Genomic DNA, 24,964 nt, shown 5'->3' with positions numbered 1-24,964 from the left:
GAAATATTTTTAATTGCTTTGAGACCTTCAAAATAAATGGCTTTTCATAAGTTTATTGTATTTTAGTGCTAGTTGATGTGGGTTTTTCTCTGTTTTGAATTAAATCTCTAAAGAGCAAAAATACCAATTACATGTTATGAGCTGCCCCTTCATCTGCATCCTGAGCCCTCTTACCCCTTGGAAGGAAAGCTGGGTAACACTAGGCCATAAACCTGGGTTTTAATGTCTCTCCTGATGGACACATCAGAACTCTGCCAAAATCTGTGTGTTCAGAGTAAGCAGGGGGATGTGTGGCGCGTGATAGTTCGTAGAGTGAACCAATGAGTGAGTACTAAAACCAGTAAATGCAGAGTATATTCAATATTGTTGTAGATTTTCTTCTTTCAAAAACAGGCAAATTAACATTTCTTTTTCAGGTAGAAAAAACAATGGGATAGAAAACTAATTCCTTGCATAAAGAAACACTATTGGGCTGTAATAATCATTTAGAATTTCTTATTTGCCTTTCTTCAATACCGCCACTATAGCAGTCTCTGTGATAATTGAATTTTTACATATTTACATGAAAACTGCAGTGGTATATTTTACTAATAATGATCTTTTTTCTGTCACAAGCACTTCTGTTTTTAATATAAAGGCTTGAAATGAAGTTATATGAAAACGGAGCTCCTAAAATGGGACAATTCACTCAGAGACTTTTATAGGCAACCCAAGTTGATCTTGAGCTTTTCCAACCCATTTTCATATAGATGCTAATAGCAGGGTCTTTTCCTCAAATTTCTGAACTACTCAATGTCTGTGACGTCATCTTATAAGTTACGTAAAATGGAAAAGAGATGAGATGGACAGATTCAGAAAGGACAGAATTCACCAGAATTTTTTTTTTAACATGTGCATGGCAATTTGCCTCCTATAGGGTGAAAATATTAATTGTATACTTTTTATCACAAAGCATTCTGAACTTCTTTGAAGTCTAAAAACTCTCCTTGTATTTCTTAATCACTAAGCCTCAACTCGTCTGTCTTCCTTTTCATTAATCTGCTGCTCCTGTTGCATGCAGGGTTGTCTAAAACCACCTCTTCCCGATTCCCCCTGAAAAACCCTATACGTTAACATACAACGTTTGAGTGCAGGGAGATGGGAAAGGTGTTAATTCAGATGTTATGAAACTGTGATAATGCTATTATTTAAGGCACTTATTTGGGTATGTTTATACTTTGTAGTTTTATAAATAAGCCCAAGGGGCTCCTCTTGGTTGTCACTATCCTCCTTGGATCTCGGATTCTGTCTGTCTTATCCTATCCGACAGTCGAATCGATGCCGCTCTAATCCCTGGAAGTTTGGAACTAATGAACTGACTGCTGAGCTGCCGCCACGGAGCTTGGTCCCAAACTATACTGTACTTCACACTCGATTTATTCTCCAGATGGCGAGACTGTGCCACCCCGCCGCGAGGGACCACCTCTTCCACTGGAGTGTAAAAGTGGACGGATGTTGTTTTCTTTGCAGATTTGATAATTCTGAGCTAGAAACTTGCGAGGATGATTAGTTATTAGCTTTAATGGGCGCCCATTGAACCAACGGCACGCATATTTTCTTCTTTAATTTTGGAGTCGGCAGGTCTTGGTGATGCTTGATTTATCCACTGTCTTACGTCACCGGAGCGTGTCTCTTCCCCAAGTGATCAGAACCCAGTCCCTGAAATCATAGCACGCCTTGGTTCCTGGCCCAGACAGAGTCGCATAATACAGAGGCTTATGTATAAGGACAAGTTTATTAGCCACTGGTCCACTGCACTGAGCGGCCCATGGCACGAAATACCTATCGAGAGTGGAAGCCTTGGTAGCACCACTGTTCAGAACAGGGGCCTGTGCAGACTAGCTGTGTGCCAGCCTTCTTTGTGACCTGTGCTCTGAAGAGTTTACCTCTGGAATCAAACATGGGGCAAGAAACACTATGGTAATGAGCGTCTTCAAAGGTCTGATGTAACTGCTGATAAAGGCTTTAATTCCATTATTCCGTCTTTTCCAGCTTGTCAGATTTTAGGTGAACAAGTTCATTCCACATTGAGAACTGTTTACCAAGGCTGTCATGTGGTGTTAAAATATTTAGAATGCTATTCCCTTTTAGACCTCATTTTCAACAACCTCTTTTGCTCCCAGAATATAAGACCCCCCAAAAAGTTCCTTTTTGAGCAGTTCTTTTTGTTTTCATTTCCTTTTCCCTTCTTTCTCCAGGAAGCACTTGTCTCCCAATGATCTCAGCAGTTCACCCAGACAGCCATTTGGAGGAGACAGGGTCTACCAAGCCATTTCTTACTAACCCACCTAACCTGGTGGAAGTTGGGAGAATGGTCAAGGCTAAACAGGAGCCAAAGAAAAAGGGGGAAAGAGAAAGAAAGAGAGGTGATGGAGATGAGAGAGATGTAAAAGAGAGATGACCCAAAGTTGTGTGTTGGAGACAGAGAGGGAAACACAGAATTTCTTTCTTTTCACAGCTCCGTGGAATGTGACTCTCTCTAGCTAAACACCAAGAACTAAACTTAATTGTTCTCAGAAGCTGCCTTCCTCTCAACCCAACAGATGGCATGGGTGTGTTTGCTAGCACAGTAACATATTTCACCATTAAAATACCAAAAGGAAAAAAAAAATCAACATATTTGTTGGTTGATGTAAATTCTGTGAAGTTGTTGGATATTTTGGGATACATACCAGGGGGACGCACACTTAGTGTATGTAAATTGCATCAAGCAACAGCCTGTTAATAAGGGTTTGTGTGGCAATATACCTCAAAAAGCATCATCTTTTTTTTGGAAAGGTACAGAATGAAATCCTGAGCATAGGCTGCTCATTATTATAACCTGAAACATACTCATCAGATTAGCCTAAAATTGGAAGTAGGTACTTCATTTGCAGCTGGTTTCACAAGGTCTGAATTTTACTAAGTAAACCGGAATGTGCTGAAACCATGGCAATCTGACTTTAGATAAAATCTCAAACAGGTTTAGAACATGAGCTTTGAACAAACTGTCCCCTTCAAATCCGAGTAGGACAAAAAAAAAACAACTTAGAGGTCAGATTTTGTTTGCCGCCAACATTAACAATGTGGGGCATGGCTGTTGCCAGAACGTAGACAATTATTCAAATAATTCAGGTATTAAAATACCTTTTAGCCTAAACCACCACCCAGTTAGTTCCCTTCAATTTGCCACTCACTCTGTCCCAGCAGTCCCTTTACAAGCCTGACCTGCAGTATTGAGAGAAAACCTCACAGCTGAAGTGCTTACAAGCTTGAGCGGTCCTCGGCTCGGAGCTGTACGGCTACAGTGAACACAACGTGTTTCAGGTTCTCTGAGGCCACAGATTTGTATAAACACTCTGCTGAAGGGCTAGAAACATTTCTTTCTGCAGCTCTAGAAGGCTTCGTTGTTAGTTGCCGTTGAGTTGGGCCCCTGACTCATGGCAACCGCGTGCACAACAGAATGAAACGCTGTCCAGTCCTGTGCCATCCCCATGGTGGATTGCAGATCGGACCATTGTGATCCGCAGGGTTTTCACTGGCGTTTTTGGAAGTAGATCACCAGGCGGTTCTTCCTAGATGGCTTTAGAACCATGACATTAGGCTAGCTTCTGCCCTCCACCTTCGGGATTGTGGTATTTGGTGGGTGAATAAAGAGGGCATAGAAGCACACGAGGATGGGTAGGTAGAACAATTGTGGGATGATGTAGAACCAAGTCACCCTTGGCTCTCTCATCCTCTCTCTTGCTTTTATCTAAACTTAGCCTAATTATTGGCAGTCAAAACCCCGTAAATCAGGACTCCACAGAGCTGTCTCAAACTGGCCCTCAGTACTCTTATTTCCATCTGACCTGACAACTCTAAGCTACTGTTTCCTCACACTGTTTAACTCAGACCACATTTGGAAGCCATCCTTGCTTCCCCTCAGTCATAGACCTACATCTATCCGTCGGTTTACATCTGCTGTCCTGGCTCGTCTCATTGATTGGAAATGAAATGAATATTGGCTTAAATAATTCTTTTTTTTATCTCCACTTTGGTTTGCTCTTTTCCAAGATAAGAATTGCTGTTCAAATGGCTGTATATCGTCCAAGACTGTTTTTTTGTTTTATTTTGAAACTACATTCATCAGCAGTGAGAACCTTTAAAGTTTTATTAGTATCATAAAAACCCTTCCCAAATGAAACAGCTTTTGAGGAGTGTTCATTCGACAATGAGAATTTTCTGAGGGCTGTTTGCGACTGGGAGGAATTTGGTTTTGAAACTGAAGTTGGCAGGAAGTAATGACTTCAAGTACTTCTTTCTCTTGACTCCACCAGCTACCCCTCAGTGCACTCCTTTCTCTTTCCCCATCCCCTTCCCCACCTTCACCACCTCCAGCCCAGAGCCAATAAAATAGCATGTTTGATTTCGTATCATGTTTTCCCTCCCTGGGGACAATTCAAATCCTGAAGTAGACCTTTCAGCCTTTCAGTTTTGCTTAACTATGAAGCAAAGACTGTGAAATCAAAGAAAAAAATGTATTTGTCTACCACTTCGTGGGATTTCTTGGTGTTATTATGTATTGTCTTGCAGCTGAATAAGCTGGAGCTTTTTTTTTTTTTTAGTATGGAGTGTCATTTTTCTATGAGCACCTTCTTAATTGAATGTCAAGATTCAACTCAGTTTCAAAAAAAAGTACAATTATGACGCATGTGAAAAAGAAAAGCAGGCCCTTATTTTTTCCCCTAATGTGAATATGCTGAAAGATGAGAGTACTATTGTCCAGATGTTATCTAGTTTCTTATATTTATTAACTGAGAAAAATACGTGCAAAGGACTTAGAATCCTGTCTAAAAAACATAGTAAATGCTCAATCAGTGTTCTCTCTTCGTTAGTTATTACACTTTTCCAGCTGGAAAGTAATGCTAATGAGCAAGATGACACTCCCATTTAGAAGGGTACCGCGTGTGTTATGGTGGACATTATGTGTGTTACAGTAATCTTGAGTGATGTCTGGAAATCAATTGTCTGCCCATCAGATTGGATGCTTTACTTCGAATATCATTTACTTGGTGGACAGGAAATTTGCAACTATAATAATGGTGCTCACACTCTGAATCCACAGAACACTTTCACAAACCATTCAACTGTGTTTCCTCTCAAGGATGAGATAAACTCAGGATGTAAATTTTCTCAATGCTTATAGAATGAAGCTCGACTGAAAATAGTAAAAACTCTCGAAGACTTTGATCTGGGCCCAACAGAAAAGTGTGTGAGAATCAACTCAGTATCTAGCGGTCTTGCTGAAGAAGACCTGGAGACCCTTTTGCAGTCACGGGTCCTTCCTTCCAGCCTGATGCTACCCAAGGTGGAAAATCCTGAAGAAATCCAATGGGTGAGTAGCTGATGCTTTGCTTTGATTATAGACTCAGGACCAGCTAAGGAGTAGTCAGAAAGGAAGAATTTAGGTGCCACAGGTTTTGAAATGGTATACACACAGCAAAGAGGAAGGGAAGTGAAAAAAAAGGAGACCATTTCCTTCACCCCAGAAGAATCTGGCTTCTCTCACAAAGCGCGATGGGGAGCAGCCCCACGTTTTAAATGATGCTCCTGCTGGCTGATCAGGTATGCGTTTTGGACATAACAGCCTCCTCTGTGTCCCTCACAGAGCAATCCCTGGAAACGAGCTTACCAGAGAATTGGGTCCTGTCTTGCACCCTGCCAGGCCCTAACCCAAAGCTTCCACCTGGAAGAGCAGGGATGCAAATGGCTTTTACCAAGATTCATTTGAAAGAATCATGGACACCGAAAGCACATTAGCCAAATATATGAAAAAATGAACACAAAGGAGGGACGGAAAAGGTCACTCTGTAGGGCAGCTGGGGGAATAAACAGGAAGCTTTTAACTAATGGTTTTAATTAGCGCAGGTATTATTTCCTGAGCAGTTCTCCATGTCTTCCCTTTTTAATTGTTGACAGGTGTGTTTGTGTTTCATGACAGACCTTTCAGCCAATAAAAGCCTGAAATGTAAAGTGGTTGGCATGTCAAATTACTTAAGAAAACTTTGAAATGGGCCTAATTATGCTATGATTGTTTTAAGTGTTAAAGGGGGGAGGCTAGATTTTATTTAGGGGTTACTATTATCCTGCAGATCTCTGCAGAATAAAAATAACATTTCATTGCACCACTCCAGGGCAGAGAGACCCTGGAGGTGGAAACGTTGGAAGTGTTGTAAGGCGTGTGAACAGCGCTAGTTTCTGATGCCACATCTACTTTTACCTGTAAGGCTGCCGATGCAATATAGAAATATGTTTAGTGGTTATAATACCTGAGGAAATGCTCACCTCTTTAATGCATCTGGATACACTGGACCTGAGCTGTCCAGTGCAGTGACCACCAGCCATGTGTCGCTATGGAGCACTTGAAATGTGGCAATTCTAAATTCAGGCATGCTGTACATGTAAAATACACACCAGATTTTGAGGACTTAGTACCAAAAAGAAGAGTGTGAAATATCTCATTAATAACTTTTATGTTGATTACATGTTGAAATGATCCTATTTTAGATATACTAGATTAAACCGTTGAGTCGTTGGGTCGATTCTGACTCATAGCGACCCTGTAGGACAGAGTAGAACTGCTCCATAGGGTTTCCAAGGCTGTAAGCTTTACGGAAGCAGACTGCCACATCTTTCTCTGCTGTTGGATTAAATACAAGATATTATTAAAATTAAATTCATCTGTTTCATTTTACTTCTTTAATGTAGCTACTAGGAAATTTGAAGTTACTTGCATGGCTTCCATTATATTTCTGTTGGATAGCTCTATGTTGGCTTCTTCCTGAAGACTCATATTCAGGAACCAGTGTTTACTTACTAAACAAGTTTTCCTCTCTCAGGTTACCCTAAGAAGCTGGAGATACTGGTCATAGTATGTTAATATCTTTGAGGGCTCCTACCCCACTCAAATCTGCCTGAAGCTGATTGAAATGGAATCTGAAGTCACCGTTCCCTTCTGGTTTCATAGTTAATGCCTATTTATCACTGTTATTACCCTTAATTTGGGGGGGGAGGGGAGCACACCAGCCTTTTGCTGCAGCTTCTGTTCACTCCTTTAAACCCTTGTTTGTGAGCAACATACTGCAACGTAGACAACCAGCGATTAAATGATTTAAATAGGATTTATAGTTAATAGAAGTCTCTTTGGCTGTTTATTTTTTCCTCTTCGTTTGTATTTATGTGAAGCGTAAAACCCAGAGCCTGACGCACAACGGAGAGATGGGCTTACTTGTTTTCTTTTGTGTGAGAATCTCTTGCCCGCCTTTTGTCGCTAGTGTGGGTTCTTGTTTGACTGGCACCGCTTATTGGACTATAACAAGCGTAACTCTGCCTCCTTTGTCGTGGGACAATTCTCCCACAAATCCCGAACAGTGTGCATTCTTCCAGCACACTATTGGGTGTGCACTGGAATTGAAAGGATTGCTGAGCCCTGCTACTTCATCTCCTCCCCAATCTCTTTGTGATTTTCCCCCCTTCTTCCCCTCCCCCCCTCCCCAGTCCCCTCCACCTCGATGAAATGAACATTTTACCAGGCCGGAAACATTTAATCGTGTCCTTTTGAAAAAATTAATTGAAACTTCTCCACTAGTTACCTTTTGTGTTAGCGCTTAATGCAATTTTTAAGCAAGGGGGGGAGTGGGCTAGAATATTTCATTTCTAAATGCCCCTCTTGGCTTAAAAACAAAAGGCATTATACAGATTTTTCCCACTCAGAGCAGAGACTATAATGTAAAGTGCGGACCTCATTTTAACTTTATGATTTCTGCAATTATAGCTATCATCACAAAGAACGGGGCAAGGAATGTTTCAAATTTTAAAAAATTAGAAAAAAAAAATCCCCCACTGTGTATTGAACACCAAAGCCTCTAATATCTTATGACCCATTTTCTAGCTTAAACGTGACCTAAATTACGTTTGCATTTTCCTTTCCATCAAATGCTATACATTTTGTCCCCTTCCGTGGCAGCCATCCCTTCATTTTGGTGGAGTTATTCCTTCCCTTGAAAAAGTTGCTAAGGAGGTGATGATGGGGGTGTCTGAGGAAGGAGCAGAGCCATGGGAGCAACTGGGAATAATTCTTCATTACTGAAAGCTGTGATTTATTTTAGCCTAATTGTAAAGTTACTGCAAATTGCTCAAAAGCTTTTTAAAGATCCCAGTGATTAGATTTTTTTAGGAAGGGGGGCGCACAGGCAAGGAGGGGGCAGCTAAAAGGGGAAATAACGCCTCTAATCCCGCTTCTGGTAAATAGGCTGCCAGCTTTTAAAATGAGTTTCCTTTCTATTAGTCAGAATATTATGCTAAGCCTTCAGCATTAGTTTTTTTATGTTGCCATAGCAGCCCTATTCCTGCAGGGTTGTGACCTGTGATGATTACAGTACAAAGCTTATAGGGTCTTGAAACCCCCTTTGAAGATGAAAAGTCTTTGATGGTTTATATTTATGCAAATCTCTTAGATATGATTTACCCAACTGAGACTGAATGGAGAGATGATTAAAATTCCCTTTTCCTTTGATATCCATTAATGGCTGAATATTCCTTAAATTTAAAATGGATATATATGTTTTCATCTTTATTTACAAAAATATCTTTATCATACCTGTGGGTTTTTGTTTTAATCTCCCCGCATCTTATTAGATCTAGATAGACAGAATAGATTTACAATTTAGAGTGTGCGTGTGTGTGTGTGTATGTGTGTGTGTGTTTCCCCCTTTTGAAAGGGGGGGGTGGGTAGAATCTGTGCAGGAGCTTTTGTGTGTTTCCAGATGATAGATTTTGGAATTTGGGCTACCCCACTGGCAACACAGAGCTAGCTGTGAACTGGTCTCATGGAAAAAATTGGAGAGCTTTGGTCTTCAAAGAATTAAACTTCCTTTTTAAGGTCTTCCTAGGTAAGCTAAAAAATTAGGAAGAAAAACCTTGTGAACAAAGGGTAATGGTGCTATAATGAGTCATATGGATTCCACGTAGAAGGCTGCTGAAGAGTTAGCCTGATGTCGGGGATAGGCAGGCAACAAAAACAGATGGCAGGTAAAGTAGGACTTCATTGTTTTAAGAGCCCACATTTGCATTTAACCAAGTCAGGGCAAGAGGCCTTAAGTACATATGTTTTCAAGGAAAGCTTTCAAACTCTGAGAATCTCCCCATCCAGTTCTAACTCCTAGGCCTCAAATTGCTCCTTTGAGGGGGAAGAAAAAAAAAATTATAATACTCAGGGCTTTCCTATTTAGTTTGGTGAGAACTTTGTTACCTTTTTTCTTTGGGTCTTTCCTTTTTTTTCTTTCTTTCTTTTTTTTTAATTCTTTTGTGTGGACGAAAGAGGCTGGGATATTACTTCCTCAGGTCAAAGACTTAAATACCACTTCTCTGTCTCCATTTCAGAGATTGTACATCCTTTTCCCCACTAATCACCTCTGACATTTCGATTTCAGTTTTCAGATAAATTTTCATTCCATTTAAAAGGCCGAAAACTTGAACAACCAATGAATTTAATCCCTTTTGTGGAAACTGCAATGGGTTTGCTCAATCTTAAGGTAAGAAAATCATAATGTGGTTGATAAGCTAGTATTTTATTTATCACCTAAAGAGAGCTTTCATTTTCAATTTTAACATCTACTTAAAATATTTTTCTAGAAAGATTTATAAGCAAAGTAAATCTTGAGCATCATTTGTTATCTGTATTAGCCCAAAAACCAGGTAGAAAACAAATTGGTTATGTAGAAAAAGCTTCACAGTCCTAAATATTTCAGTGAAATATTTTTATAATCTTAATAATAATTTAAATTATATAATCACTTTATAAATATATGCTTTGAATTATTATATTTATAGAATGAAAGAACATGGAAATTTATTTTGTCACCATCCTGAGTTAACTTTGAATTATTCTTTTGTACCAACTGTCTTTTCATTGGGAAATTTTCCAGCCTCTTTGTCGAAACATTACCCATAATAGTCCAGCAGATAAGATTCATATTTATAAGTTAATGCACACAAATAATTTGTCGTATATTAATACAATTTGCCACATTGGAACCTGAAATATTTTCTAATGTACATCCATTCAGGAAGATTCCCTGAGCCACGTGTTTTCAACCATTGCATGGCTGCAGTAAACGACCTGCCTTAATAAATTCATAGCTAGCTCGTTTTTTTCCCCTTTATCAGTGGCCATTTATATTGTTTTCCAAAATGTGCTTTTTCCACCTGACCTGGGGACGTCGAAATACCACCGCCTTTTTTTTTCTCAGAGGTTATAGCCTACCTATTTTTTTTAGCCCCCCAGAGTGCAGGAGAGAGGTCACTAAAAACAAAGGGCAAAGACAGTTGAACTATACTGGAGAGGTTCTATGGGGCCAAATTCTCCAGGAGGAGACTTGGAGACCCACTGGACTGTGCAGAAGGGCCAGAGAGCTGCTGCGAGCCTCGAGCCTCGTGATCAGCGTGTTTACACAATAACCACAAATTCTCCCAGCCCACCCTGGCACTCCCAGAATATCATCAAAAGCACGTCCCTTAAACGCAACCAGATTCACACAGCGATTTAATTTCAAGAGCTGCTTCACCATATATTATTCCGTAACATACTTAGAAGGCTTTACAGCCTTTCCTGAAATTCATCAGCAGAGTCCTCACACAGTTCTTTCTTCCCTACCCACGTCTCTTAGCTGCATCTCCACCTTTGCAGATTCAGTCCTATCTGTGACAGGTGCTATTTCCTCTGTATTTTCCTCTATAAATGTTGAAGCTACTTGTCAACTTGGATGACTTGTTGCATTTTTATTTTCCCCTCCGGAGTTGTAGATTTTTTGTCATGTAGGTATTTAATCCTTAGAACATTTGCTAAGAAATCTTGATCCCAATGCAAATAAGCCAATTAGTTCATTTGATTGGAAAAGCCCTTCCTTCTCTCCAGCAGTTTTATGTTTGCTGTTTGACAGTCCCTTGAAGCAAAAGCAAATTTGGGGAAAAAAATATATATAAATAATGGATAGTACAATCAAAAGGAGTTACCTCAAAGTTTCCCTGGAAGTCTGATGCACTATGATTTGAACATTTTAAACTACATTACTGTACATTAGTAGCCACTGATCAATTAAGCAAAGTAAATAAATAACAACATACTTAATCTTAGACAATATTGAATACCTTTCAAAAGGGGTAAATTTGGGCTGTTTTAGGACTGCTTTCAGCCAAACTGTCGGGAGTCAGAGCCTTCTGTCGCTGCGAGGCAGCCTGCTCCCTCCCTCCAGCGCGTGTGTTTCTCTGGAAGCTGCTTCTTCTCTGCTTTCCTTACAGGCGGTGTGTGAAGAAGCACTGAAGACTGGCCCTCAAGTGGGTCTTCTTCTAGACGCTGTCGTTTTTGGAGGCGAAGATTTTCGAGCCAGCATAGGTGTCAAAGACATATTTTCTCTCTCTCTCTCTTTCTCTGTATACCTGTGCGTATATTTTTTTCTTTGCCTCCTGTCAGTCAGTGGACATTTACATGACAAAATGTATTTGCCAGCCATGACAGTGGTTCTTCAGCTGAGCCCACAGCACTTCCTGATGATTTAGGACTTCTCCTAGCTGCTCTGCTACCAGAGCACTACATGATTACTTTGGTTCATTTATAAAATAATAAAAAGCCTGTTGCAGCCCCTGACGTGATCAGGAACAGGCAGGATATACTTTGTTCACGATAAATATATTCTGTGAACAACCTCTCCACAGCTTAAATGGTTTTGTTTTCATGTCAGCCTAAGGACTGAATTCAACGCCGTTTCACATTGGCTTAAATTCATTATTTTCTACTTTAAATGTAGTATGTAAATATTATTTAAAATACAGCTTAAATTTTTCTTAGAATATATTTCAGAGCTCTTGCTACATATTCACTAAGATGTTTATGCTGGTTTTCATTGATCTTCACCATCCCTGGAGCACTATGCTTTGGGCCTGGGTGTGTGTATAACTAGAAACTGTGAGGTCAAAACCACATAAAGCATTTCCAGATCCACAGTCCCAATGAACCAAAGACATGAACGTCCCCTGAGCAGTTTCCTAGGCCCCATATACACAGTGACTGTCACAGGTGAGAAAAAAAAAGAAAGTTAATTTAATACCAGAATTTCCAGGACTGGTGGACTACAAAAGGCCTACCAACAGTTTCTGCCTCTGTGAAGATGGGTCCCCTCCATTTCCCCAAGTTTCCCATCCAAACCCGGAAGCCTTAGACCCAGAGCTTCTGCTAAAACAGGGCATTGCAATGCCAGCACGTGCAGTTCTGTGCTCAGTGCGGAAAGCTAGCCATTGTGTGGTGCCATTGTGTGGTGCTGTCCTTGGACTGGAGCTTCCAGGATGGCAAGAGGGAAGCAGTACATAAGGAATCACTTGTGACCAGGTTCTAGCTCCTGAAATGGGGGCAGGGCCTTTTCTTGCATGTACAAGTCATCATACTAACAGATGCCTGGCAAGATAGACACATAGGAAATTTAAGTTTGCTTCCACAATCCTTCTCTTCATTTTTATCTGAATAATTATTTTGGTGGGGAGCCATTCCCAAGGAGATAGGTGTCTTCACAAACTGAGTTTTTTTATAAGAAATGTCTGGGTTCGGTTTCCAAAGTTGAAGTCTCCTTTTTTTGTCAATTTCCCACTTTTAGGTGCAACAAGTAGTAAAGAAACCCAGGACATCCTCTACGCCCGACAAAAGATTATTGTTGTAGCGAAGGCCTTTGGTCTACAAGCCATAGATCTTGTATACATTGACTTCCGAGATGGAGACGGGTTACTGAGGCAGTCAAGAGAAGGGGCCGCCATGGGCTTTACTGGTATGATTCCTTCAAGAGCTCTTAGAAAGTGGGGTCTAGGTTAGCAAGCATTTCAGAAAAAAATAGATATTTAACCAGAAGTTAGTATTGCTCATATAATTAGCTATTTCATATACTTGTTCCACTCTTTGGAATATGAAAATGCCATCCAGGGCGAGAACGTGACAAACAAATTGTAATGTTTTTCTTTGGCTCGTCAAGTCAAAAGAAAAACAAATCACTCGTTTTATTTCCTCTTTAATTACAGGTTTTTTTCAGCCCTGGTAAGTGTTTTGTTGCAGCTTTTGCTGACCTGAATAAGAGGAGGGCTAAAGGTATTATAGAAGTGTTTCTGAATGAGTAATCATGAGAATTTGGGCGAGTGGGGGTTTGTGGGGTACAAGAAAAATTTGCTAAAATATGCAGAATATTAATTCCTTTCTGAAAACAATTTTGGTGAGGTCTTCTTTGATGTGTTTCGTGCTCATAACTAGCCCCCGCCCCAACTTCAAGCCCCTCCTTTCCCTCATTCCCACCACTCACCTCCCAGTAAGTGTCTGTGCACCTGGTGACACCTCCGGGCATTGGCAGGCACTAAGGCCAGCGGGTCCATTGCAATCCAGGCCTGGAGTGCAGGTGGACAGGTATCTGTTGGTTGCTGTGCCCGATCACTCAGAGACCCGTGAGCCAGCGGAGCAACTGAAGATTATGTTTTTGCAACAGAAGCCCATTTTTGAAAAGCACAATAGAATTCTACACACCAACACCTATGTGTATAGTGCAGTTGCACACACATAAACACACAGTCATGGATAAAACCACCATAAGCTCTGTTATTCTTATGTGTACTTGGGCTTAAAGTCCTAAGGATATCAGCATCAGAAATGTTCCCAGCCTCTGATAGAATGGGAGAAAAATGTGGAACAGAACCTGAAATTCCTAAAAAAATTAAAAAAAAGAAAAACAGACCTACTGGACTGGTTGAGACTAGAGGACTCCCCAAGACTATTGCCCTGAGATACTCTTGAAACCTTGAACTGAAACTATCCCCTAGGTCACCTTGTAGCTAAGTAACAAATTGGCTCAAAAAATAATGCCTAGCACCTGTAAGACTGTGCTCCTTTAAAAAACCACCTATATGAGACCAAACAGCAACAGTTACTTTAAAACAAAGATGAGAAGGTAAGGGGGCAGGGAAACTAGATGAATGGAAATGAAACAACTAGAATGGAAATAATGAGAATATTCACGCGTTATGAAGAATGTAACTAATGTCACTGAACAATTTGTGTAGACATCGTTGAATGGGAACCTAAACTGCTGTGTAAACCTTCACCAAAAACAATATTATTAAACAAAAAAGAAATACACCCAATTGATAAGGAAAGGAAAAGAGAAAAGTATCCATGTTATTCCTTTTATAAATATGTTTGAAATGTATCAATTTAGGAGTTTTGAAAGAAACATTTCATAAAGTAACCTTGAATTTAAAATGATTTAACCCAAAGTACAATTGAAAGACTTAAGAAGTAATTTTAGTGTTATATTACAATTGAGTAAAGTGCTGACATTTGTTTTTGTGTTTTTAACATTAGAGTTAAAATAAATATAACCCCTTACAGAGAAATATATTTTAATTATCTGAACTATTAATAAGTGAACTGCCTTTACATTTCGTAGTGATTGACAAAGAAAGCAGTCACTCTGCCATATCCGTGGTGCTGTTTGTCCCAGCGGCCTATTACACCTGACTCTTTCCAGTGACTGGTTAGGATGTTGCCCAGATGGAAAGCTTGGGGAGAAAAATGCCATGAAATCTCTCTAATCTACACCAATGTTGTCAGCCTAAAATATGTGGTATTGGTTCCCAAGCAGCCAGAAGTTGCTCGGAAATGGAAACTAATTCAATAAAAAACAGAAAGCACTAAGTTGATACTGGCTTCTGTCATTGTCACTCAGTATGACCTGGGTTTCTTTGGCTTCCTCTGGGGTAAATGTTTGCTCCAGAATTGATAAGGTAGCTTGAGAGTTTGTCCGACACAAAGGACTGAATTAAATTGGTCCCTAATTCAATCGCAGAAGAGGAGTTATTTCAGATGAGGTTTAAACTTGTAGACTGTGCCCAAGTCGGTATAAGGAGCTTAGGGGCCTGGCACGATTGTTTCGCTACAACAGGGAGTCACAAAAAAATGGAAGAGGGGAGAATGGGGAGGCACGGAGGGTGCAGTGCCCATTATATACGCAAGCCTGCTAGTCAGTAAACTAGGTGTTACACTTCATAAAAAATAGCCATGTTGAAATTTTTAAAGATCCTCTCTTGCCCTAATTATATTTCTGCATCCCAACAAAAAGATAGTTAATCTGATAATGGAATTATTTGTAGCATTTATAAAAAAAGTGTGTTATAAAGAGTATTTTAGCCCACTCGTGAACTGTTTGCCCTACTTATTTGACATTTAACAGCCAGACTTGGGCTTTGCACAAGAGGGAAGGAAGAGAAGAAGGAGAGACGGAAAGGGAGGAAGGGAGGAATACACACCTATCTGAAACAGGTGGTCAGAAGGTTTAAAATCCAGTGAAAGACTTATGTTATCCATCACACTGATGAGGAATGCTAAGTCTGTGCTGTGTGGATTTTCTGTGCTTTTAAAAATTAAACACATTTTAATGAGTTGTAGTTTCTTAAAAGTTAGTCATGCAGCAAACAGTGGGTTAGAGTTTGTTTTCTGCACTGTTGTTTCACAGGGCCGCGATCCCTGTAGGCTGATTCTAAATCAGTGCATTGCCTGTGTAAATGGCCATTAACTTTAGGGATATTTTCATAAAAAGAAACCCAAAATAAATCTTGCAGTAAAGCTTTAACAGCTGACTTAGTCATTACAGCTACTGCAGTACTGCATGCTGAGAAGAAAGATTATAAATATGAAACACTATAGGTTTTCTTCTCTTTTTTGCAGTCTTTTGTAGAAGACAAAAATGACACCATCATACAGTTACCTAAAAGACTTGACAGGTATTGATTTAAAGCACGATATATCCAGTGGTACTGTAAAAAGGATTTTCATGGTCATAAATTTTAATGTCTTCCAATTTTGCACCCTCTCAGTAACTTGTCAATGACAACTCTTCTGTATAAAATATTTGCTTCATTCCCACATGGCATTAAAGTCTGTTCTACAGTCGTTGGAATACGTGAGATGTAGCAAAAGAGACCTTCACGTAGAAAATGAATGCTCATAAATTTCTAAAACCTAATGCGTATCTTACAATTAACCTCACTACCAAAATATTGGTACTTGGAAGCCATTAGCAGCCTCACAGTATTATTACAAGTAGTTTACGTTTGCTCCTCAAATTATAGTGCCCATACCAAGGCGTTCCCATGAAATCTGGCTTTTTATACATCAGTACAAATTATGTACATAAATTATAAAATTCAGGACTAACAATTAGTCGGAAATGACTACCAGAACTGACATCCTTTATTAATAATAATATAACGGCTATTAGATTCTTTATATATAATCTCACTACCTGCTGTTGAAAAACCTCTCGTGTATCATCACCAGTGTTATTCGTTCCCAGAAATTATTCCTCAAATCATTCAAAGCATCTTTATTTATATAGGTTTTTCATGTTTAATTAGTAGGCTAACAGTCAGGTAAGAATGAAACAGCAATGTGAAGATGTTTTAATTATGCCACTGTAAAGAAAAGACAGTGTCATATTTATCTCTTTCAACACTTTTTCATAAAATACTAAAAAATGTTTTCTTACAAAAATATTGTTCCTTTTTTATTCAATAGAATAATGACAATAACAGGATTTGACTCTTCAGAATATAATATGTACTTGCTAAGTGTTGAAACAATTTAACGATTTCAAAGGCAAAGCAAGTGAACATAACAAATATACTTGGAGTAAATTATCATTAGGTGTACATTGGTTTGTAAGCAGCCAAGTATGTCCATAATTTTATCATATAATAAAATATAATCTCATCATTATTATAACATGAAATTATGTTGCATTTTGTTAATGGCCTGATTAGATTCCACATTTCCCTGAATGTTAAATTTTTTTTTTAATGACTGCATGATTTCACAGAATCCTGTGACTGTTTGTATAGTGTTTTTATTTAAAACCCTTAAACTTCAAAAAGAATCATAAAGCTTTTTTGAAGCTATTAGTACAGAGGTGTGTAAGTAGCCATCCGAAGGGAAAATATATACTCTTCATTCTATAAGCAAAAAGGGTAAATCTGGATATACTTCTGGATAGAGAAAATTTCTGTGACTTTATTGTAAAATTTTTAAATGATGTAATCTAGAGACCACAGTGTTCAAATTTGCCTTTGCTTTTACTGTACAGAATAAAATATTTTCATTGAAATTCAGTTTTCTATTAGTGGTTATAAAGGATCCACTGTATTTATCAAAAAGAAAGGAAATTAAATATATTACTGAGAGACACTATTTGATGTTAACATGGTTGAAAAGCTTTGTAAGCTTTATGAAAAACAATAGACCACTTCTAAAAGACATCATGGAAGGTAGGGTGCTCTCTACAAAGTAAGCAAAAGACAACTGATAAAATTTGAGAGAATTATTGCTTAATTTTTTTTTTTTTTGTACTTTAACTCAAAATAATCACTCTAATTTGCAGACATTATCGTTTAGAGTTCCAGCCAAAGCAGTTATTCAAAGAGCTGCCCAGTCAATCCACCTGTAACTAAAAATGAGAGATTATCCGCACTTAGGTGGCATTTCTATAGGATCGGAAACAATTACTTCCATTGTTGTATTGGTTCTTATGTGGTTTTCTGGAAAATCCTGCCTGATTGCAGTTCTCTTTAAAAAAAAAAAAAAGTTCTAAAATAATTAGTTATTTAACAGACAGTCTGTGAGGCATTCAGGAGCCTGGTGTGGTTGAAACATTTTGTTTGAACATCTGTTTGTTGTTTCGGGTTGCCAGTGTTATTAATCTCCTTGTAGGTAAGCAGGTGATCCACCCGAACCAAATTGTCGTGGTCCAGGAGCAATTTTCTCCTTCTCGTGAAAAAATTAAGTGGGCTGAAGAACTGATCACTGCCTTCAGAGAACATCAACAATTAGGAAAGGTAAACGTTTTGTTAATACTTTGGGTGTAACACGGATATTCCAAATACTATTCAGCTGTGGGGAAGAATGAAAAAGAAAATTATTGTCTGAATAGTTTTAAAAAAACTCATTGCATTTTTTTTTTTTGGAGGGGGAAGGGCAACATTCATCAGTGAGAAAATTGCTTCAAGTAGATTTGTTTTTCCCACGTTCCTAAATATTTCCCTAACTGCCTCTCAAGTCCCTTGTTTTATTCTTTTCATAAACTATATTGTCAGCCTCAGAGAAAATGAAAAAGTCTCTTTAGTTTTGCTCTGTCTACTTCGATGCAGCATTCAGATGAAAATAATTTTAGATCAAAGTGAGAGCAAGTTGTAATGAAATAAACACAGTTTGACCAAATGTTTCTTGTGGAGAGGAGAAATAAATTTCAAGTTATTTGAATTTGGGGGAGGAAAAAAAAAAAAAAAGTACAAAAATCTCCTCAGGTTCCGTCACTTAGGAGTGGGAGGTTGGAGAGATGTGTCTGTACCAGTTTCTGGACCTGAGATTTGGAGAGAATGGAAAGCAAATTCACGCTGGACCACGGTTGTTCCTAATTTAGTGCATCATTGAGTCTGGCGTTTCCTGCGCTGTGGGTTTCTGCTATGTAAATATTGCGGCAATGATGCACAATCTGTCTCCACTTTGTGCCAGTAACACTTAAATTAGGTGTCGCCTCAAGGAAGATTTTATGCTAGTTGCAGCATTGTCGGTTAATTATCTTAAAGGTTATTTGCAATAATGCCGTGTGCCTCTTTTTAAGTGGGAAGGGGGAAAAGTTGCCTTTATAAACCTGTCCTGGAGTAACTGTCTAGACGCGGCCTTGTTACTCACAGAAGAGGTGAAGTTTTGATGTCTGCGGTGCAAAATTACGTAGAAGGGAAAGATTATTGAACATTCATTAAGGGGCTGAGGTTCACGGCAAACAAACAAAATCCTTGCTTTTCAGCGGTGAACCTGTGAAAAGTGCCTCATCAATGCGAGAAGGGTGGCTTGCACTTTTCACCGGCAGTAAAAACACCTGAAAATCCAGGGACTTGCTGAAGTGGGTATCAATATTAAAAGGGTCATTCCCTCCTTCTCGCTATGGCTACCTGTCTTCAACTCTGAAAGTGCACACATGCTTACCCTCTCTCTCTCTCACACACACACACGCACGCATACACACACACAGGTTCATCTTTGCACAAACTTGCACTTAGTATCCAAAGTAAATTATGTGAAATTAGAAACTTCTGATTTGGGTTTACAGCAGTTCCTTTCGTTTCCACCCCATAGTGGCCATCAGAAGAAGGTTGTGCTTCCTAGAAAAATATTTTATATCGACATTATGTTTTGTATCCATTTCTTTATCTTAACCAAAAAATCTAAATCCTACATGAATAAACATAAATATTTGCCTAAAGAGTACAGCTATGTACGTTTCATTCATATTTGCAAATAACTCTATCTACTCCCCTCTCAGTGCTTGCCTGTACACACTTAATGCTTCCGTACCTCTGGTGTGGACCTTAGGCCAGCTGGGGGTATGCATATAATAATATGTCCTGCTGAAATAATAAACTGAGGCAGGAGATGGACCACAAAAATGGCAGACCTAGCAGAGTTCCAATCTGGACCAGCACTGCCTCCAGGAACAGTCTAAAATGGGTTTCACATTGGACAACATCAAAGAGGCCACCAGTCATTGTACACAGCAGACAAAATTCAATCGAGAAATACCCTTATTTTACTGGCTTTTAAGTTCTTGGATGTTGAAAACAACACTTTTCCATTGTATTTTGAAAGCGTTGTTCGTGGGGATAATTGTCCCAGAGTATCCGGTGCCTTTTGATGATGGCAACTTAAATGTTAAATTATGAACTGTTTTTTAATAAGAAACGCCCTCTTGTTGAGCCATAAGCTTTCACGACAGTGTGGCAGCCATAGAAATTAAAGCAGAGGGGTGACTAACTATTAGGTCATTTCTTCCCTGCCCCGTTAGTGTAGGTTTGTTTCCTACAGCAAATTCTCTTGGTGCTTTGTCCAGCAAGGTTTAAATGATTCACGTAATGGGGCTTCCAGGGGGGACGTATGGTTATTCCATCCAGTTAGCATGTGTCTTTCACTTTGCCTATAAATTGGCTGGTCACAAAAATTGGGTCCGCAGGTAGGTGACTCAGGGTCTTGAGGGGATCTTGGGGTTTAAATAATGTGAGTTCTGCTTGTAAAGATTTAGCATAAATAGGTTGCTCGGTTGTATAAAGTATTGCTTCCAACAAACATCTAATCTGTTTTATTTCAAATGTGAATGAAAACACGAACACTCTTGATACTTTATCTAAAGCACAGGTGACTCTCAAAGATGGAAAATATGGTTCGTGTCCTAGTGAGACACTCATAAATTTCGAAAAACCTTTTTTTCCCTCTTCTGAGGAAAATTTCATCCAAATAGTGCTTTTAAGTAGAAATGATCCAAGAAAGCAAAATTGTCTATTTTTGCTTTTGTCTACTTCTTCCTGCTCCTGTCTTAAATTATGTCTGCCCTGAGGCCAAAAATATAGCTGAAGTTCACACAGTTAATGCTGGGTTATTTGTGTTCTCTAAAAAAATTATTATTATAGTAATAAAATAAGCATTCTGCCTTTTCTTCCTGTCCCCTCCAAATAACAAAAATCACAGGACTACTTAGATCATGAGCAGATAAATTACTAGGGTTTGATCTTTAGTATACTGAATTTTTTTTGTTTTAATTAGAAATTCTAAAGAAATAAAGTTTGCCACCTTTAGTTTAACGTCAAGTGAAAAATATTTCATATTAAAAAGTAATAATCAGCTGGTATAATCGATCACTGTTTGACAGGGGTTGATACTTGTGGCTGCCTTGTTTCAGGAAACTGAAAGGTATTTTGGAACTAAAAAATTTTACTTGGCCCAGCAGTCCTCACTAATAAGAATTAAGACTATAGATTGGCATTAGGGACTGTCGGTCACCTTCTTTTATCAAAATATGTTGGAAAAAATTAAACATTCTACACGGCGTATACTCCTGTTTTATTTCCCATGAACTAAAATATTTCTGCATTAGCTGATACCAGCTGTGAGATACCCATCCACAGTGTTAATCAACCTGATTCTTTTTTCTGTCCTTTTTGGTTTTTTAAGAAACATGTAGTATGAGACACAACCTGCACGTCATTAAATTTTTCGGCTTCAAATTATTTGGTAAAAACACTTCATCCAGGGTAAATCGCTTCCATGTGATCTGTTTTAAATTTATAAAGCATCACCTTAAGAGTTAATTCCATTTTTTTGCCCCTTTCTTAATAATCACAGTCATTCCAATAATATTTGAAAAATCTGCATGCAGAACTAAATTTAGTATTGCTTATTAAAGAAATGTGGTTTTTAACAGTTCCTTTTTATTACCTAAGATTTTTTTATGCTGTATAAAAATTGGATAATTGACATAAAAACATAGAATAAAACAGCTAATATTAACTGATATGAATAGAAACCGTAATTTGTTTACGAATAAATGCACACATATTTATACTCTATATACATTCAGGCAGGTATGATAGTGTGTATTTTCAGGTTTGTATTATGTATGAACTTAGTGCTTTTTTTTTTAAATTGTGTTATTCATCACTCCGTAGGCAAAAACGACATATAAAGGAAAGAGTCCATTGCTTTTTAAGTGATCACTAATCACCAGAAATCTTAATATAAGCATTTACCATTTCTTTCCAAATGAAGACTTTAACAGAAAACTAAAAGAATAGTAAAACGTTGATAGATTTTTTTAAGGTACTTTGCTAGAATAGTCTTACTTCTGCAGTATCCAGCTACAAACATGGCTTTGCTTCATTTTTAGTTTTCCTAAGGACTCTTCCCCCCTCCGCATATAATTGCTGTAATGCTTTTATTCAGCTTTGGAGAAATTTTGTTAACTTTTTAAAATATTTTTCATTCATTATAATTTTGCAAGCTGGATAAGGCTTAAGGAAGGGGAAGCATTCATCTTTATAAAAATTTAGATTCAGTCACCAATTATAAAGGTCAAAAACAAGGTCACTACCTGAGATAACATGGTAAATATCACACATAATTGAACCATTCTAATTTCACTCAATAATAATAATTACTATTATTCACTCAAAAACAATGCAAATTAGTAAGTTTACATTAATAAGCAAATCCTCTACTGGAATATAATTAGGAACCTATATCTTAAGAAAGATAAAAAAAGAAGGTGGCTTTTATTTTCCTTACGTAGGTCTTTTCAACTAGGAAATTACAAACAATAATAAATCTCTACCACTGCCCCCAATATTGAAAGCAAATTATTTTCATAGGTATCGCACACCTTTCATTTGCATTTCCAAATACAAGGCTTTACAAGAGAAATACTGTTTGGTCCAGATGGCCTTCTAGAAGGCTCCCTGAGAGAACTCAGAAGTCTCTCTAGCCAAAAATACTGTTTCCGGTTATTCAAGTGCCAGAAATCCCACTGCCACTCTTTCACGCAGATCAAATAAACCATCTAAAGATTTTTGGTTGTTGCCTTTGTCAACTGAAAAAGGTTGGTTCCACTTAAAGAAGACCATGTAACCTCCCACACCCATCCATCCTCACCACCCATAGGCAGCCTCTCCCCTCTTTATATGTGAGCAATAATACTAAAATCAGAACCAAGTGATTTCTGTGATAATGAAAAGATGAAGGGACGTAACTCTACTCTTGAGGTTTTTAATAACTACATTTATCCCTGTATTTCCTTGCTCGCTCACATTTTCAGAACGATATGCCATAATTTTGACTTTAAACAAAGTCTTAGAAAACCTGCTGATAACGACTACTTTAAGATTGACTTGATTGATAACAAATTGTACATCTTAAATATTCAAAGCAAGGTAATAAAATTCTAGCGTTGCTCATATTCTATTTCGTATATAGAGATATGTGGACATGGTTTTTTTTTTTTTTTTAAATCACTGTCAGGACTTAGGAAACCAGATAGCTAAACAGTATTTACAAATTGTCTATTTATTGTATACCTATTTCTGTCTAAGATGTTACAGCATTGCAGGGAGGTGTGTGATGTGTGTATGTGTGTTGTTTTTTAATACATATTTTAGTGGCAAATGGCTGGATCAGTATTAGAGGGCTGGAGCTCATGTATGTAGGTTACATCTGGTAACTTTCAAAAGCACTTAATGTATAACATATCCTTAAGGACATTTTAATCAAAATATTTTTATTCTGGTTTATACAGTTCAAGTTTTTTTTTTTTCCAAAAATTTCTTAAGCTGGATGAAACCTCAGAAATCTTCTAGTCCAATCCCTTCAGCTTACAATTTCATAAACTGAAACCCAGTAAGGGCCAAGGTGATGCTAGAGCCGGGTCAGAATTCAGGGCTCAGTTTTGAAAAAGATGTGAACATAGTTAGCATAAACGTGGTTTTAGTTTGGTCACCATGAATCCCCATGCAAGCCACCAGCACTAGCCAGAGCCTTAGAAGTATTCAGTCACAAACGAAATATGAATCCAGATTGCTCAGATGAGTATCTTTTTTGTAGTCAGGTACCTTTTTTTTTTTTTTGGCATGATGGGGAAGGACAGAAGACAGAGCCTGGTGCCTTCCCAACCCTCTCAGCTGTCATCCCACTTTCCTCCCTCCTCCTCAATTCTGTCCTTCACGTGTCCACCCTCCTGCCCCCTAAAGACTTCTACTTGGCTCTCATCACTGCAGACTCCATCCCATGTTATCAGTTATCATTCATTCAGTTGGAAACTGGAGCAGGACTGGAGAGCCTTTGGCAGAGAGGCCATATTTAGCCCGTTGCTTCGTTTTTGTTTTTTTTTTTTCATTTCATCTCAATCAAAGGCTAGATGCCCAAAGTCATGTTCTCGTTTATGCCTATGGCTGCGCAGACACACAATGGCTTTCAGTATCTCTAATAGCAATATCCAAATAAGGGCCAGGAAAGGATGGTTTCACTCCTCACACCTCTCATCCTCTCTTCCTCATTTAGTATTTCTCCCTTTTAATGCGTATGGGTCTGGATGTGTGTTTCCATGGATGGCTTTCCTGTTTCTCCCTCATTTTCCTTTGAATGAATTCTTTGTTATTTCCTCCCTTTCTTTATGCCTGTCTCTCCCTTTCCCGCCATGTCTTCATTCACAGCACACTCCACCACCATCCCTTGACTTCTTAACTTGAAATGACTAGAAGTTCAGACCATACTTATTAGACAGTTTTATAATCCTTTTTTATATTACGATCAGGTAAATGCAATTTTATCTCATTAAAAAATATATAAAACAAGAATTTCTATAATCATCAATTGTCGTTTCACTTTGCATTACTGATCCTCAGTAGAAAAATAAAGGAAGGAGTTGTTTCTCATCACTCCCCTAGAGAACAAAGAATTATTTCTACTGTATCACATACTTGCCTGCAACATCTTGGACAGAAATAGGCATACGATAGACATTTAGTAAATACGGATTAGTAACTGGTTTTCAAATTCCTGACAGTGATTTAAAAAAAAAAATTATCGGATACACTTGAACGGTATGTGATACTGAATTTTTGCTCTCCTCTAGAAAAAAAAAGAAAAAAAATTTCATCAATTCTTGTTCATCAGTTGTATTTAGAAACACCAGTATTTTAGTTAAGTCTTTTAAAGCTCAGAATACTTTCTAGTTAATGTTAGTTCACATATATTTGTTTTCCAAAGAAAGAATAAATCTACAGTGTATGAAATAGAGGAAGTCTAGAATTAGTGTCTTAAACTGCAAACAAACTGCTATAAATGGCCTTTATTCTTTGCCCTCATAGACAATCCTAGTTTAAATTTGGCATAAAATATTTTAAATACCCGGAAATATTTAAACATTTGGCCTGCTACATATTTATGTAAATATGTTTACAAATAAAAATATTTTAAAACAAGGCTTCTTGTTTCAAAAAGGTATCTCAGGTT

At 38.2% G+C, this 24,964-nt stretch overlaps 1 protein-coding gene across 4 annotated transcripts in view; it reads left to right on the top strand.

Annotated features, from left to right (window-relative positions):
• CLYBL (citramalyl-CoA lyase) overlaps window positions 1-24,964 on the top strand; it is a 303,214-nt gene that overhangs the window by 265,048 nt on the left and 13,202 nt on the right. For all 4 annotated transcript variants that reach the window (XM_064275273.1, XM_064275274.1, XM_064275272.1 and 1 more), the window contains exons 3-7: window positions 5,207-5,395; window positions 9,492-9,593; window positions 11,359-11,452; window positions 12,705-12,872; window positions 17,846-17,970. In XM_064275273.1, the coding sequence (XP_064131343.1) occupies window positions 5,207-5,395; window positions 9,492-9,593; window positions 11,359-11,452; window positions 12,705-12,872; window positions 17,846-17,970 (678 nt within the window). The remainder of the gene's footprint in view (window positions 1-5,206; window positions 5,396-9,491; window positions 9,594-11,358; window positions 11,453-12,704; window positions 12,873-17,845; window positions 17,971-24,964) is intronic.

This window comes from Loxodonta africana, chromosome 23, assembly GCF_030014295.1.
Source record: "Loxodonta africana isolate mLoxAfr1 chromosome 23, mLoxAfr1.hap2, whole genome shotgun sequence".
Taxonomy (NCBI): Eukaryota; Metazoa; Chordata; class Mammalia; order Proboscidea; family Elephantidae; genus Loxodonta; species Loxodonta africana.
Note: the sequence above shows the minus strand (reverse complement) of the source record. Positions and strands in the feature narration are given on the sequence as shown.